Source organism: Silurus aristotelis (assembly GCF_946808225.1).
Source record: "Silurus aristotelis genome assembly, chromosome: 23".
Lineage (NCBI taxonomy): Eukaryota > Metazoa > Chordata > Actinopteri > Siluriformes > Siluridae > Silurus > Silurus aristotelis.
In genome coordinates, this window is record NC_139596.1 from 9,941,804 (window position 1) to 9,958,906 (window position 17,103).

At 38.9% G+C, this 17,103-nt stretch overlaps 1 protein-coding gene across 4 annotated transcripts; it reads left to right on the plus strand.

Annotated features, from left to right (window-relative positions):
* Window positions 1–814: 814 nt before the first annotated feature.
* bdp1 (BDP1 general transcription factor IIIB subunit) lies at window positions 815–14,629 on the plus strand. 4 transcript variants are annotated; one of them, XM_083526669.1, is made up of 43 exons: window positions 815–965; window positions 1,492–1,728; window positions 1,908–2,463; window positions 2,567–2,670; window positions 2,766–2,822; window positions 3,895–4,014; window positions 4,107–4,240; window positions 4,388–4,482; window positions 4,581–4,635; window positions 4,738–4,866; window positions 5,549–5,824; window positions 5,954–6,157; window positions 6,267–6,431; window positions 6,525–6,588; window positions 6,684–6,852; window positions 6,958–7,031; window positions 7,111–7,393; window positions 7,477–7,513; window positions 7,601–7,878; window positions 7,958–8,012; window positions 8,104–8,196; window positions 8,277–8,751; window positions 8,836–8,999; window positions 9,103–9,246; window positions 9,606–9,738; window positions 9,842–9,929; window positions 10,017–10,056; window positions 10,157–10,340; window positions 10,435–10,623; window positions 10,713–10,896; window positions 10,994–11,111; window positions 11,236–11,354; window positions 11,478–11,571; window positions 11,654–11,930; window positions 12,027–12,117; window positions 12,222–12,312; window positions 12,418–12,604; window positions 12,689–12,876; window positions 12,997–13,213; window positions 13,343–13,412; window positions 13,512–13,596; window positions 13,685–14,079; window positions 14,355–14,629. In XM_083526669.1, exons 2-43 carry the CDS (start codon window positions 1,493–1,495, stop codon window positions 14,469–14,471), a joined length of 6,834 nt encoding a protein of 2,277 aa, XP_083382795.1. In that variant the 5' UTR covers window positions 815–965; window position 1,492; the 3' UTR covers window positions 14,472–14,629. The 4 variants fall into 4 exon arrangements, with proteins under 4 accessions (XP_083382795.1, XP_083382798.1, XP_083382797.1 ...); XM_083526672.1 differs by having other exon boundaries at window positions 12,249–12,312; XM_083526671.1 differs by having other exon boundaries at window positions 8,839–8,999.
* The last annotated feature ends 2,474 nt before the right edge of the window (window positions 14,630–17,103 follow it).

Below are 17,103 nucleotides of genomic sequence, written 5' to 3' on the forward strand. Positions count from 1 at the left end.
GATAGATAGATGTCTAATAAAAATTAAATAAATGTTTTGAATTAATTAAAAATAAATAAAATTAAGTGCATAAATTAATGCTAGCTAGATAGATAGATGCATATAATGTCTAATAAAATAGAATTATTAATTAAAATGAATTAAATTAAATTAAGTGCATGAATAAATATTAAAAATAGATAGATAGATAGATAGATAGATAGATAGATAGATAGATAGATAGATAGATAGATAGATAGATAGATAGATAGATAGATAGATAGATAGATAGATAGATAGATGTGCAATGTCTAATCAAATGGAATTGATTAGAATTAATTTAAAATAAATAAAATTAAGTGCATAAATTAATATGATGATAGATAGATAGATAGATAGATAGATAGATAGATAGATAGATAGATAGATAGATAGATAGATAGATAGATAGATAGATAGATAGATAGATGCATATAATGTCTAATAAAATAGAATTTTTAATTAAAATGAATTATCAAAATAAATACAATTAAGTGCATAAATAAATAATAAAAATATATTATAGAACATTAGGAAATAAATGTTTATCCTACACCATTCTGAACATTTGGTATAATATTAATTATTTTTAGTTACTGATCAGGTCCAACACCAACACGATTCAATGGTCACGTCAGAGCTCAGCTTAACACGTGCTCCCAATCAATCACCGTTGATTTAGGTGAACTCGTCGCAATGGTTTACGGGAAATGAAGGGTTTGTTCAGCCTTACGGAATGTAAACTGGATCAAGATAAACTACAATTCCCATAATCTCCTGAAACAACGCTACAGCTGAGTGCAGCAGCGTGAGAGAGTAGCCTGAACCGGCCAGTGTGGTGCTGAGAGAGAGGGACAGAGACACTGAAACACAGGGAGACACAGAGACACAGATATATTGAGTTGTGTTTGAGCTCTTCAGCGCTTCAAAAGCGGCTTGCTGCTAAAGTGAGTCATAATGTCCTCTGTTTGTCAGTTAACTGACACTTCCCACGTGTTGTGGTAAGGTTTGGAGGTTGTAAAGCGTGCGTGCGTGTGTGTGTGTGTGTGTGTGTGTGTGTGTGTGTGTGTGTGTGTGTGTGTGTGTGTGTGTGTGTGTGTGCGCGCGTGTGCGCGTGCTGTCTCAGCACAGCCAAGCCCAGTTGAACCACAGTTTGGATAAATTTGAATAAAGCAGCAAATAACAGTTATTTGTTGCGTTATTTGTTACTTGATATATATTTTCACTACTACTTTAGTCCTATATTAATAATATTAAATTGAAATTCTTACATAAAGAACTTATCTATAGATATATTTTTTTCTCCATATATTAATTTATTAGGTGAAGGCCCTTGGGATTAGTCATGGGCACCTTATATGTAATTGGTCCTCTGTGATTAGGTCTGTTGTGTATTTCTGTGGTGTGATGTTTGTGCTGGAATTGTACTTTACTTGTAAATTCTCTCTCCTCTCTGTTTATCTGTTATTTAAGAATGATGAGAAGATCGAGAATTAGCGTTAAACCCAACGTCAGGTCTGGAAATCGGACTGGTACGATTGGCGAGCAGGTCTGCGAGGCGGAGAGAGGAGCAGGTGACCCCTTGCCAGTCGACGAAGCTGTAGAAGTGGTCAGACCAGCGCCATTTCATCAGCAAACTGTAGCACTTAACAATACTTCTGAGAATTTGGCTATTGTAGATGTTCCCGGAACACCTTCAGGGTTGAATCTGTAAGTATGTCCTGTCTTGCAGAGACTGTTTAATGTATAATTTTTCAGATTTTAAGCTACTAATCCTTGAATCCTTAAATATGGTTTGACATTAAGTTTATAATCGAACATATAGAGGAATGCGTGCTGACTCACTGGATGGTATACAGTATGGAGAACTTTCTCACTCTTTAATGTAGAAACGATGGAGCACCCTCTAGTGGAGCTGCCACTTCATCTGCTCCAAGTAGAAGAATGAGGATATTAGCGACTCCAAAACTCGGACCGAAACATACTTCCACACCTCGAACGCAAACAAAATGTCAAGCCAGGATGCCTATTTTGGCCCCAGCACCCATTCCAAATGAGGAACATGTTCAGATTAAGTCAGGGTCACCTAGAAGGTCCACATCTACTACAAATCTGCCTGCAAAATGTTTGGAAATGACCAACACGTCATCTCTGTGTGCTCCTTCTACCTCTGGTCTTCAAAAGTCTACAGTTCATGGGAAAAATTCAATGGAGGATTCTCCACCATCTCCACAGCCTGGTCAAGTTCCTCTAAAACCATCACAAGAACCGGAACCTCCTGGTTGTCTATCTTCCTCTGATCTGTCTTTAACTTGCAATACACCTTCCCAGTTTGATAAGACAGGTTCTTCTGAGATGACTGAGAAATCATCAGACAAAGACAGGATTTTAAGGGCTCTTAAACTGAAGGAACTGATGAAGATTGAACGGAGAAAGGATCTTCAGGTAAATTAAATAGATTTTTTTATATATATGAATGAACGAATGACTTTACAATTAGTCATAATGAGTAATAGTTAACAAGTTAATTTTCCTTTTTATCCAATAGATGAAAAAAAGATGGGTTGGTCATAAAGAGTATACAGCGTTGGACCGCAGTAAAATGACCATGAGGGACCTCATCTACTTCTTACCCAATACCAGTCCCATGAGGTAGGCATCTTCTAGTTTTTTGTTCTTTTCTAGAAAAATCTAGAACTATCCAAGATATTCTGCACCTAATGAATTCATTTTACACAATCTAAAAGGTCTTCCGAAGAGCGTGAGGAGAACCAAGCAGAGACCATTATTCCACCTTCGCCCAGGTAATGAACATCACAACAAGGCATATTCTACAGGAAATCTTCTGTTTAAAATTTTTTTATGGGTAGTCAGTTATTTTGTTTGTATTTTTGTAAAGTTGGTTAGCCATCAGTATCACATTGTACTTTTATTTATATTTTGCGTCTCTATCAAAGCATCTTAATCGGAATGCTGCTTAAAAGTCTTCCTTATTTTTTTCTTTTTTTATACCAGTATACCCTTATGTTAGATATTTCCCTGCTATCTGTGGCCACGTCAGTGATGAAGCAGTCCTGGTTTGATCTCAAGCTTTAGTTTGACAGCTTTCAGGACCCTACCCAACCCCCCACTCATGTCTTTATGCTCATTCTGAGTCAGGTTTCCTCTCTACTGCCATAAAACATTTCAGTAAATGGACACCGCTAAGAAAAGTCCTCATTACAGTCTAGTGAAAGACTGATACAAGAAGTCCCTATGTTGCAATGGTTCGCCTTACGATTTTTCCAATCTTAGGCTGCTGATTGCGATACAAAAATTTTTTACAATTATTTATTTTTGTTCAATACGTTGGGGTGCTGCCAGGATGTGCGCACCTCCCACCTTGTGAGATGCCTCACTCTCGCCAGTGGTCCACAGAGTTCAGTTGTCTCAGAGTTACAGTGTTTGTTTTTCTGTGTTTTTGGTGTTTCAAAGCCCAATTTCAGCTGGACACTGAAACAGAGAGTGTGGACGCGCCCGTTGCCACATACATATATACTGTAAAGTTTATACCTTACGGTAGTGTAAATTGCTCTGTTTTGCTAAATTATGTACATTATTAACACATTACTGTATACTACTTCATACTGATCACTATTCTTTAAGACTCCTGGGTAGGCTAGGCCATGTCTCAATTTATGATCTTTTCAATTTACAATGGTGTCGTTGTAATGCATCTCCATCGTAAGTCGGGGAACTACCTCTATTCCATTACACCTCAAATGTGTTACCTGCAGATGTTATTACTAGTGTATAAAGGCTAATATTAAACCGAGAGCTATTGTTTGCAGTTTTGTAATTACATTACTAAAGTAGTACATTTGAAAAATGATTTAGGCAGCAAATAAAAACAGCAGAACGGGATGATGAAGATGAAGAGGAGTCCGACAATGAAGAAATGCTGGTGCCGAAGGTCAGAGTGGCGGAGGACGGATCAATCATTCTGGATGAAGAAAGGTACCGTTACTTCAGCTGTTGTTACAAATGTTTTTGGATTTAATACACTGCCTTTAGGATCATATCGAATATCAACTGATTTTGTGTTCTAGTTTGAGCGTGCGAGTACAAAGGACCTCGAATACCAAGGTGCTGGAGGGCTCGATGGCCCTGTTTGAGCGCGGCTCTACTACAACTTACACCAGTTTCAGAACAACAAACCATGTGAAGAGCTGGTCAGTCAGAGGTGACGCAGCCGATATACTTTTCTTTTTTTCTTTTTTTTTCTTTACCTCTTTATAATGCATATAAAATATTTTGTTTAGGTTTCACAGTTCCAGCTTTCACATTTCTAGTTGCACTTCTAAAATGTTCTTTTCTGTGTGTGTTTCAGAGACAGACTTGTTCTTCTTGGCCATTAGCATGGTGGGGACGGATTTCACTTTGGTTGGCCAGCTGTTAAACCATCGCAGCCGCATAGCAATTAAGGCATTTTTTTTTTTCATTTTTCACGGTGTCATTCGTATAAATATCCTCAAATAATGTTTTGTGACTTTCTGTGTACTATTATTTGACGTTGTTTATAGAACAAATTTAAGAAGGAGGAGAGACTCAACCCATGGAGAGTAGACAAAGCTTTGAGTGAGTTCCTTCTTTCTCAGCCTCACAAATATAAGCCTTGATTAGTGCAGTTACTTTATAATGAATTTGTTGTCTGTGTGTCCTATATTTAACCCTTCCAAGGAAACAAGCGACCCTATGACAAGGAGTTCTTCAGCTATTTGCTAGAGAAGATTTTGGCAAAAGATAAAGACAAAAGAAAATCTGTCAAATTGATTCTGCCAAAAACCAAGAAACAGAGGAAATCAAAAGGTACCATTATATATACTGTACACTGACCAGGCATGACATTATATTATTATGACCATTGAGTAAATAACACTGATTAAGAGATAATCAGGGCACCTATTAGTGGGTTGGGTATATTAGGCAGCAAGTGAACATTTTGTCCACAAAGTTGATGTGTTAGAAGCAGGAATAATGGGTGAGCGTAAGGATTTGAGTGAGTTTGATGAGGGCCAAGTAGTGATTTCTAGATGACTGGGGCAGAGAATCTCCAAAAACTGCAGCTCTTGTGGGATGTTCCTGGTCTGCAGCACTCGGTATCTATCAAAAGTGCTCCAAGGAAGGAACAGTGGTGAACCAGTGACAGGGTCATGGGCGACCAAGGCTCACTAATGCAGGTGTGGAGCAAAGGCTGGCCCATGTGGTCTGATCCTGTAGCTCTAATTGCTGAAGTAGTTAATGCTGTTGATGCTCAATGGGTCAGGACTGTTTTGACAGCAAAACGGGACCATCACAATATCAGGCAGGTGGTCATATTGGTATGCTTGATCAGTGGCCAAAAAGTTATGGATGGTCGGTGTACTAAAGAGCAGTACAAAACAATATCAATCTCTGCAGCATCTGTTAAGCAGCAGCGCCAATTAGCTTCTTAATCCAGTCAAGTTTCTTCAATGCTACAGTAAGTCAAGTTTTTTGTTTATTTTGATAGGAAAAACATCTCATGGAATTTGTATTAGTGATGACAATGCTGGCGACGATGATGTCTTCAGTGTGGATGATTATGGAGACTTGGCGGATGATGCAGACCTCCTTGTGGAAAAAGAAAATGAAGATGTGTCTAATGTAAATGAAGAGAATCCCTCTGTCCCTGCTAAAAAGAGATGCAAACGAACAAGAGACGTCTACAAGGATAAAGACCAAAGCAATTCCGTGGAGAAACAAGTCAAAAGGAAAAGGCAAAGGAAATGTAGCAAGAACACAAGTGGTATGTATATAAAAGTGTCAAAGTCAGGTAACAATGTGCATTATTATTGGCACCTCTTATTGAAACAGGAAGTAATTGTATTTGGGGCAGTTTAGTTTAATTTTGTTTTTAATTTTTGTTTAATTTTAGAGGTGCATTCCAAGGAGGATACTGAAGGTCTAAGCAGCCTTAGTGTTGAAGGTGACACTATGAACCTAGATAAGGAGGATGAACTTGCAAGAAGCACTTCAGCTTCGAAAAGAAGGCGTAAAAGCTCAAAAAGCAGTGAGGAGAAACAAACTGAAAAGCCTGCTAAAGTAAAAAAGGCCAAGCAACGCAAGAAATCGCGCAAAGGTTGTCGTTATGATCAGACTTTATTCAACATAATTGTCTTGCTTGTTCGGTTTGGTGAGTATTCAGTGTTTAGGTTTTTAACTTTGTCTGTTCATCATTAAATTGACAGTGGTCAGTGACCATGAAGAGTCTGTCGGTGAACACGAGGAGGGCAGCATCGTGGATGAGAATGGCTCTGCTATTAAAAAGAAGAGAAAACAAGCTAAAAACAGTGATTTGAATGGAGATGAGGCAGGCAAGGGGAAAAACAGAAAGAGAAAGAAGGCACAGAAAAGTAAGCTTTTTATTCTTTACTCAGAGACCTTTTAAAGCTCTACTTAATGCTGTGCAAGATTTTTCAGTTTACTGTTTTTTCTTTTTTTTTTAGGTACAGTACAAGAGGAGGGAACTGCAGAAGGAGAATCATCGTTAGATTTCCAGGAGGCTAAAGAGTAACACATTTCTGTTCTGAATGATAAAATTCATGCCTGTAGATGTTCCAATTCATACAAATCCCTCACTTTATTTGTATTTTCCATTTGGCTAGAAGTAATGCTCCAGACACAGCTGAAGTTCCACCAAAAACTACCAGGCGAAGTAAGAAGCTTTTGCCTAATTTGGCTGCAACACGAAAGAAGAAATGCAACAAACCAGAAGCTGCTGCTGACATTAAAACAGAAAGTCAATATGAGAATAACCATGAATCCATTTTGACGGTGTGAATTTACTCCCCATTGATGTCTTGTGTACAAAACTTGGGTGATTTTTTAGCAATGTCACTGCCAATTCTGGCTTCTACCCTTTTTTTTTTGATGATGTAGGCAGCAGGCAGTCCTGTCCAGGATGAAAGACTTCAGATGCAAGCAGCTGTTGTGCTGGAAAAGACCCCCCCAAGGTACATCACTCCGAGGTGTTCACCTTATCATTTCAATTATTTTATTAATTACTTTCTCTTTCCTGTTTGTTTATTACAGGCAGCTAAATTCTCTCAGCCCTTCAAAAGTCCAGTGCAAAAATCAGGACTTGGAGCCCTCAATGAGCTCTAATGCTTCTTCATCTAGCATTGAGTGTTCTACTCAGCAGGCAAGAAAGCAAAGAGCAGGAAGGGTGAAGCGCGATCTGTCCACTAGTGGGAAGTTGGGAAGTAGAGAAAAAATGATAGATCAGGATGTGGCTGAACCTGTGAGCACAATGGGTCTATTAGAGCAAATCATCCAGGAATCGGAAAATCCGGAAGAAGACAACTCTATGAATGAGGTGCACATTTCAGAATTCTTGGCACAAGTACCATAAACGGTCTTAGTGTAAAATTGACTGAATCTTTTCTCAATTCTTTTCAGAACCTGATAGATTTATCATGCCTGCCTGATTTAGATAGTAAGTCTAAAACGAAAACAACATGCATATCTTTTTTGGTTATTCATGTCAAGTTCCTAAAAATAAAAATAAAAAATCCTATCCCAGGTCAGATGTTCCAAAGAAGGCCAATGGTAGTGTTATCTCGTGAAGAGGTGGATATGGTCTTCCATGCTCCCGACCACAGTGATGATGAGGATCCATCTGTGAGTCCTCTGGATCTATCATTAAACACCGAGCTCTCTTTTCCACTTCAGTGCAGCAAGCTCTTGATGGATAATGAAGAAGCTGAGGTTGAGGATTGTGTGTTTGAAGAAAATACAAACGAGAGAGCTTCTTGTGAAGAAAGAACATATGAGGATCTGGAGCTAACGGAGTCTGCACTGGTAAGAGAAGCCTCAAAGCAGTACTGACATGAAGGGTTACTTATTGTAGCCTTTCTCATTGCTTATGTTTGTGTTGAAGGCACAACCTGATATCTCAAACATCAGAGACATTCCTTCCTGCTTAAAACCAGAGGGTAAGATTGTTAAGGGATGTGATTTTGTGTTTACAGTTTGGTTACCCATATCGTTAAGTTTCTTTTTGTAAGTTTCAAAATGTCTATTTAGTGTGCAGTCAGCCAGAAGTAGGTCCAAGCAAAGTAACAACCTCATGCTCAATGGAGGAGACTAAACCTCATTTCCAACCGATGGCTGGTAAGGGTAAGATGATTAGCATGATGTAGACTTGGACAGAATATGGGTTTTAGACATTGAATTAAAAAAATAATTGATTTTCACAGATGGGACAACAGCATTTGAAGGTTCTCCACCACTGGTTGTTGATAACGTGGATACTTTCTGCATGAATCCAGATACACCCATGGCCCAAGAAACAACCACCAGTGAAACTACTACACATGGCACTTCATTGGTGATTTTAAATGTCATGGAGCAATCTGAGAAATATATGCCTCCAATCTTACCTAAAGAGTCTGCACCAACTTCCTCTGAAATCACGCCCTATTCAAAGGCGACCCCAATAGAAAGTGAACTGGGATCACAGAGGTCTCTACAGGCAACTCAAGAACCGGAGGAGGAATTGCAAACATCTCTGGAGGGACAAACTTTGGATACGTTGCATGACTTATCAGAAAATATAAAGGGTACACAGGAATCTCTGATTGCAAGTCCAGAAGTAAAAGTGAGAATGCAAGGTTGTGCACTTGCACCAGAGCTCAAGGAAGACTTCCAGGAAAACGTGTCTGTTCAAGCCAGGTTTGTAATAACAATCTAATAATGTAAAAATAAACGTAGGGAAAATGTTATGTCTTTTCATGACACTATACTTTGTTTGATTAGTAGTGCCTCTGGTTCTTCTGAGCTTTGCATCAAACCAACAAGGAGGAGCAGAATTCTGAAGCCTAAACCTAACCTGAGTCAGAAATCTAGAGGCCCAGCTCTCCTAAGCCAAAGACGAAACCTCAAGACTCACAGTACTTTTGAACCAAAGAGCAGCCAGCCTTGTAAGATCGGTGTTAAAAACAATGCACACTGACTTAAATGTTTTATTGCGAGTTATAATTTTTGATTGTTTTTTTTTTATTTTTTTATTTTTAAATGTTGTAGCTGTCTCCACTGAGAGGCTGCCTCATAGTCCTGCTACAGACCAACATGATGCATTTGAAGACATCAGTATGCAGAAGCTCAACAAAGATGTGGAGACATTTCAGTCACATGCAATGGATCAAATGGAATCTGAATCAGTTCTAGGTTCCTTCAGATCAGTTTCCTTGTCTTGTTCTATTGTCCGAGTTCTATTTTTTTGCCCTGTGTTTATCAAATACAAGCTGACTGAGCGGTTTTATTTGTTTCTTTGACCACATGTGCAAACCTCATCAAAGTAACCACTTGCTTTGTCTAAAATAACTGCATTCCTGTGCTGTCTGGAATAAGCAGATGTATTGAGAAATTAAAGAACCAGCTGTTGGCCAATGAGAATGGCACAGAGCCCTGGAGATTGTTTCTCAGTTTTCTTGTTTGCAAAGTGGCCATGGGAGGAGAAAAAAGAAATGTTTTGACTGAAGTCTGTGCAATATGTTAAATGTGTATCCTTCTTCTCATACTGCCAGATCTCAGTGATTCATCTACAGCAGTACCAGATCTGCAGAGCGTTGCTGCAGTAACTCAGAATCCAGCCAGCACTGATGAGCCTCAGGTGGCTTCAGATTGTAGTAGTAGCAAATTTGTTGGATATGTTGGAAAGTATGTACCCCATACACCGTGCAAACCCATCTATGACAAATAAAACACGACTGAACTTTGAACCCAAGAGATTTTCAACAAGCCCTTTTTCCTTTCTTTACAGAATACCACCTTGTACATCATTGCCTTTCCCTTCACCTTCACAGACTAGAGAAGATACTGGCATTGGGCAGATGATCGTTCCATCTGAGGTAGGACCCTGCGGTGTCCTGTTTAGATCAAATGCGTTTGTTCACTCGATATCATGCAAACCGATTCCCTGTTATATATTTTGACAGGATGTCTGTGCCCCAGCAGAAATTCTCCAACTAACTGAAGGTGAGCTTTTTTTTCTTTTTTTTTTTTACAAAATGTTAACTGATCTCAGTGAAGTAGGAACCTTTTCTTCTTCTCTTTAACTGCCACTGTGTTTACGTAGATGGTCACAATGGCGAGGAACCCACCTTTATCTTGACCCTATATGAGATTCCTGTTAAGCAGACCTACCTGCCTTCATCCAGTAATGATTGTGTGATGGCCCTAGACCTTCCCACAGTTGAAAAGCAGGCTTCTTTGGAATTTTCTGACCAGACACATACTTTATCTACATCAGAGTCGTTTAGGTTAGTCTAATCAGACTTGAATGTACATTGTATATACAGTATTTATTATGTGTAATTTTTTGTGTGTACTAAGTGAATTTTTTTCACCTTGCAGAATAGATTCAATTCCCATGGAAGGAAGTGGGACTAAGAAAGTGTATTTGCAGAATGATTTGGGTGTCATTACTAAGGATCTGGCAGAGAATAGCAAGGAGCAAATCTCAGCACACACGTCTCCCGAAATACTTTCACCACAAACAAAGGATGAAGGCACTTCTGCAAATCTGCATTTCGGATCAGAATGGTAAGAGGCTAGATAGCTTCAGTTCAGAATGACTGTCTAAGTTTTAGATTATCATTACAATTTTCTCTAACTTTCCTATTGTTATGTAGCACTGAAACATTACCTCAAGACCCCATAGACACACAGCAGTGTGAGACGGTTTCTCATATGGTGCCGGGTGATCTCGTCGTTCCTGTCTCAGAGAAGGCTGTAAAAAGCAAGCTTCACAGCAAAGAAGACTCTACAGTTAGTCTTCCAGAAAGACAAGACACTCCATGTGAAGAGCTAGCAAAGGTTTCTTTTGTTACCTGGAAATTGGACAAACTGTCTCATTTTAAAGCAATTCAGGGTGATGTCTCTGCAGTTAAATCACATTTTACTTTTCCAAAAGGTAGGAGATTCGTCAGCTGTGTCCAACCCATTATGTCTGGATTCTACAGAGAAGTCAAAAGACGTACCACTTTTGTCAGAGAAGAAAAAAGCACCTGTTAGAAGGAGGGAGAGACAAAGTAAATGCATGTCTATTTCATTATTTTACTGTCACTGATTAATGTTAATTACAGATGGAATATTGTTTTGATTATTCTTATAATTTTTTTGTGATCACCATTTGATTATTTCTGATTTCACAAGTCAAGCCACAGCCTAAACTGGTTAAAAGGGCACATGCTAAAGTCGAGTCCTCAAAAACTGCACATGTAAAGGAGTCGAGTCCGCAAACTACTTCACAGATCGTCTTGCCATCATCTCATGTAAAGAAAGTGCATATACTTTTTTTATTTTATTTTTATTTTTTTTTATATAAAGGATTTGTATAATTATATTCTGTTCCGGTTATCGGTTTTATTGCAAATTAAAGCAAAAAAATTTTACAGCAGGGAAACCTGGCAAGTATTTCAAATACCACTGATGAAAAGTCAGTCGAGAGTATATCCTCTATCGAAGGAAACATGACCTCTGTTAGTAAAGGTAGGCAAATATTGTCTTTTATTTGTCTTAAATCTAACCAGTCCACTGATGATTTATCGTTGTTATTACCTTCTTCCTAAAGGTAAAGAACTAAAGCCCAAATCCACTGCCAAGGAATCTCCAAAAATGTCTCAGGGTGACTTGGATCTCGAGTCAAAACACATCTCTAGTGCTCTTCAGCTATGCAGGAATCCTAAGCTTGAAGAGGAAAGCAGAGGAAATATAACAGGACATACTATAATTAAAGATATGAAGTCATCTGCAGAGGACAAAGAATTATCAATGGCGATGCCCAACGAAGGAGCAATAGTGCAGCCATGCTGTGAGGACAGGAGTTATAGTCTGATGAAGGCGTCAGGGTAAAAAAAAAAAACGCAAATATCAAGTATTATCAAACTGGTTAAAAGAACATTTTTGCAATAACTTCTATATCCCTAATTACTTTTGTTCCTTAGTTCTTCGACTGTGGACAGTGAGAAAACTGAGGCAGAAAGTGACTGGTCTCTAGAAAACAGTCTTCCAAGAGCTGGTGAGCACTTTCAAAAGGTTGGTGTTTTATTTATTTATTTATTTATTTTTAATGATTCCTACCTTTTAAATCTTTGTATTGGTATCTGTATTTATTGATGTAATATAAATATTCTGAGCAGGAACTCAAAATTGAAAATGTGTCCCAGACATTAATTGAAGACTCACCACAGTCGCCATTGATGGACAATAACTCACCTGTCAAAAAGAGTGGTATGAAAATATTGCTTGGAATAAATATTTTCTGAAATATTCATTTCAGATGTAAATCTTTTAATTTTTTTATTCGTGTCATTTCGATCTGAACTCTGCCACCAGGCAAGCAGGAGGTGAAGAGAGCGTGCAGTAAGAACGACCCGACAGAGACAATGCGGAGTTCACAAACATCTCCAGATGCAGCATCACCACAACTAACTAATCTACCTCTGAATAAGAACATGGTGCTACTTGAAGAACAGTTACAGAGAAAGCACCACATCATGCCATGCACTGTTCATCTCTCAAGGTAAAAAAAAAAAAAAAAACAAACAAACGAATCCATCCATTATTTGTATATTTCAATTTGTTGATTTTTGCTTATGTATGTTAGTCTTGACACTGCAGCCTGGAGTCACAAACCCCCTAAGTGTGGAGATTTGCACAGACACAATGCGTCAACAGTGATGAGCTCACAGAGTGTAACAAATATCTCCGAGGCATCATGCATACCATTGCTATCTGAGGAAATGAAATTGGAAGAACCAGAATTAGAAAAGAAATCCCCTACGAGAAGTAAAGGTAGAGATTTATAGAGGTTTTCATTTGTTTTTTTTTTTTTTTTTGTTTACATTATTTCTTCATAATTGGCGGCAATTGTTTTAAGTCAAACTAATTCTCAACGTTTCATTGACAAAACAGGCACGAAAAATGAATCTTCGACAGCTAGAAAATGTGGACATTCAAACCCAGTTCAAACTATTTCACAAACTCGTCAGCTAACCCTAACCAAATGGGTAAAGAGAAAGTTGCATCAGACTGCAGCAAACCAAGAAGAAAAAGAATCTGAGAAGTCTCTTCAAATGCATACAAGATTAAAAGCCAAAGATGTGCACCAACTCCTGCCTGAGAAGACACTGTGAGGGATTTTAATTCATATTTATTGTGGATGAATTTTTCATTTATTTTAATTTTTTATTTATTTTTTTTTTTTTTTTGAAGGTGAGAAGAAAAATGTAATTGTTAATCTGGCTCTTTTGTATTTAAGTTTAAAATCGGAGCATGCGGAAGAACTTGAGGGTTCTCACTTAGCCCCTACTTTGGATGAAAATAAAGAAGTAAACAGCTTCTCTAATAGCATAACAAAATTATATAATGAATACAAAGACACATTCCCAAAATTAAATAAATAAATGATTCTACCAATTTTACTATAGGTGAAAAAATCATCAGAAATGGTCAAGGAATCAGCTGAAATCCCATTTGTATCACAGGTAAAGAAATCACCTGCTAGACGGAGAGGTAAGGCAATCTAACATCTTAATGGTTAAAGCCTATTCACTTACTCTTCACCTTCTACACTTTAGTGACTCCTCTGATCTCTCAAAAGCCAAACTGCAGGTGAAACCAATACTGAGCAAAAGAGCACGTATTAGAAGTGAGGGTGAAACTTCAACAGCTGATCAGCCACAGCCATCACGGTTCGCCTCATCAACATGCCAGAGTGCCCAAACAGCCAGAGAGAAGCAAGAGTCTGACCATGAAGCTATTCCACCTGTAAAAGAGGATTTGAATATATCCAGTATGAAAGCAGACTCAAAAAATGCAGAAGCTTCTTTGATAACAAGTGGATCTCCCATATCTCAAGATACATGGCCAAGGGTTGTTCTGCCACGTGTAAAGTTATGCACTACAGAAGCAGGCGTCTGTTTACCATCAACCTCATCAACATTCTCTCCAGCCAGGGATTCACAAAGTGCACCTCAATCAGTGACTCCTCCACAGGTAAAAATTTACAGTTGCAGTAGACAAAAGGTTTTCAGCATTGGCACTGTGCTACCTCCTGTCATGTCCTTTCAAATGTTTTCTCTGCTCTAATGGAGACACTAAGAGAAAATACTAAGGGAGATTAGTCCAGGACCAGGGATAGACACGTGTTCACTATCTGAAAGCCCTATGGATATGGATTATATACATTTCTGTGTTGTTAGCATGAGGTTCAACACATTTTATCATCACAGTAATATTATCACTTTATTTTTTTGTTTGGTCAAATCTAGCTGAAGAAATCCCCTACGCAAAGGAGCTCTCCCACAGCCAATGAGAATCCTGATAATGACCCATCCAGAGTATCGCAGTTCTTCCTCTGTGATATCTTCACTGAAGTAGACGAGTAATTTCCTCAGAGACTTTATGATCCTGCCATTGCTGCTCAATAAACCGATACCTCATCTAAAGTATTCAGTATAAGCTTTTAAATCAGACACTCTACTTATTGTAGATTTCGTTTTGTCTTGTTGAAGCAAATTTACTTTTACTTAAAAAAAAAAAAAAATGCATAATTTAATTTATATTTAATTTATATTGCTTAAATTGTTTCCTTCACATAGAGTTCTTCTCAGTAATAAATGATAGCTTTCTGACGGTGCAATGGATTATGTGATATAATTCATGATAAATGTACGTTGTATTGTTGTTGCTTTATTTATTATTTAAGATTAAACACAGTGATGTCTGTGTATGTCATTCTTGATTCCTTGCATTTTATTGCAGTCAATGGTCTTTTTTACAGCATGAATAAAAAAAACCTTAACATGTTTGCATAATAGATTTACAGAGTGCCTATTTTTTTAAATGGACATTTACAGGTTAATGTGCTGTGATCATTGAAGATTGTGCGTTTTGATGCATCACAAATATCTATCTAATATAGAATCTCTTATATCTCATATTATCTATCTGTAACTAATGTTTAAATACCACTTTTGAAAGTGGCCCACAAGGTAATTGAAATGGTTATTTTTGCGGTTGATGTCGAGTTAAAGATCAGTTTTGAGTCCCTATTGGTTACAGGTTGGAGATAAATGTACAGGTTTGAGTAAATTTAACATCTGCTTCTTTTGAGCTCTGATATAACCAGATGTGTGCCAATTATTTTGTAATTTTCATAAAATGTCCATCATTACAACTCCTCAATCCTGAGGTTAATGTACTGTTGACTATGTTGACTTTTTGTGTATGCTCTTGCTTTGTTTCTGTGGGTTTCCACTGTTGTTGTTTTTTTTGTATCCTCTCGCCTCCTAGAAAGATGGAAGTAGGTGGACTGGCTTAGATTAATGACCTTTAGGTGTAAAATATATGAATGTGTGTGCGCACATGGTGCACTAGGGTCTTGTCCAGGGTCTATTCCAAGCTTGATATGCAGTCACTACCCAGATCAAGGTAAAGCTGTGAAAATCTTCTTCTTCTTCTTCTTCTTCTTCTTCTTTCGGCTGCTCCCATTAGGGGTCGCCACAGCGGATCATCCGTCTCCATACCACCCTGTCCTCTACATCTGCCTCTTTCACACCAACTACCTGCATGTCTTCCCTCACCACATCCATGAACCTCCTCCTTGGCCTTCCTCTTTTCCTCCTACCTGGTGGCTCCATCTTCAGCATTTTTCTACCAATATAATTCATGTCCCTTCTCTGCACATGTCCAGACCATCTCAATCTCGCCTCCCTCACCTTGTCACCAAAACATCCTACATGTGCTGTCCTCTAATAAACTCATTTCTAATCTTGTCCATCCTCGTCACTCCCAACGAAAACCTTAACATCTTCAGCTCTGCCACCTCCAGCTCCACCTCCTGTCTTTTACTCAATGCCACTGTCTCTAATCCATACAACATCGCAGGTCTCACCACAGTCCTATAAACTTTCCCTTTCATTCTTGCAGATACCCTACTATCACAAATCACTCCTGTCACTCTTCTCCACCCACTCCACCCTGCCTGCACTCTTTTCTTTACGTCTCTAACACACTCTCCATTACTTTGCACTGTTGACCCCAGGTACCTGAACTCCTCCACCTTCTCCACCTCTTCTACCTGCAACCGCATCACTCCACTGCCCTCCCTCTCATTCACACACATGTACTCTGTCTTACTCCTACTGACTTTCATTCCCCTTCTCTCCAGCGCATATCTCCACCTCTCCAGGCTCTTCTCAACCTGCTCTCTACTCTCACCACAAATCACAATATCATCTGCAAACATCATAGTCCAGGGAGACTCCTGTCTGACCTCGTCCGTCAACCTGTCCATCACCACTGCAAACAGGAAAGGGCTCAGGGCCGATCCTTGATGCAGTCCAACCTTCACCCTGAACCAATCTGTCGTACCCACTGCACACTTCACTGCCATCACACTGTCCTCATACATGTCCTGCACCACCCTCACATACTTCTCTGACACACCTGACTTCCTCATACAATACCACAACTCCTCTCTCGGCACCCTGTCGTACGCTTTCGCTAAATCCACAAAAACACAATGTAGCTCCTTCTGTCCTTCTCTATACTTCTCCATCAACATCCTCAAAGCAAATAAGGCATCTGTGGTGCTCTTCCTCGGCATGAAACCATACTGCTGCTCACAGATGGTCACCTCTTCTCTCAGCCTGGCTTCCACTACTCTTTCCCATAACTTCATGGTGTGACTGATCAACTTAATTCCCCTGTAGTTACTGCAGGTCTGCACATCTCCCTTATGTTTAAAGATCGGTACCAGCACACTCCTTCTCCATTCCTCAGGCATCCTCTCCCCTTCCAGAATCCTGTTAAACAATCTGGTTAAAAACTCCACTGCCATCTCTCCTAAACATCTCCATGCTTCTACCGGTATGTCATCTGGTCCAACCGACTTTCCATTCTTCATCCTCTTAATCGCTGCTCTCACTTCCTCCTTACTAATCCTATCTACATCCTGCTTCACCAACTCCACATCCTCCAACCTTCTCTTTTTCTGATTTTCCTCATTCATCAGCT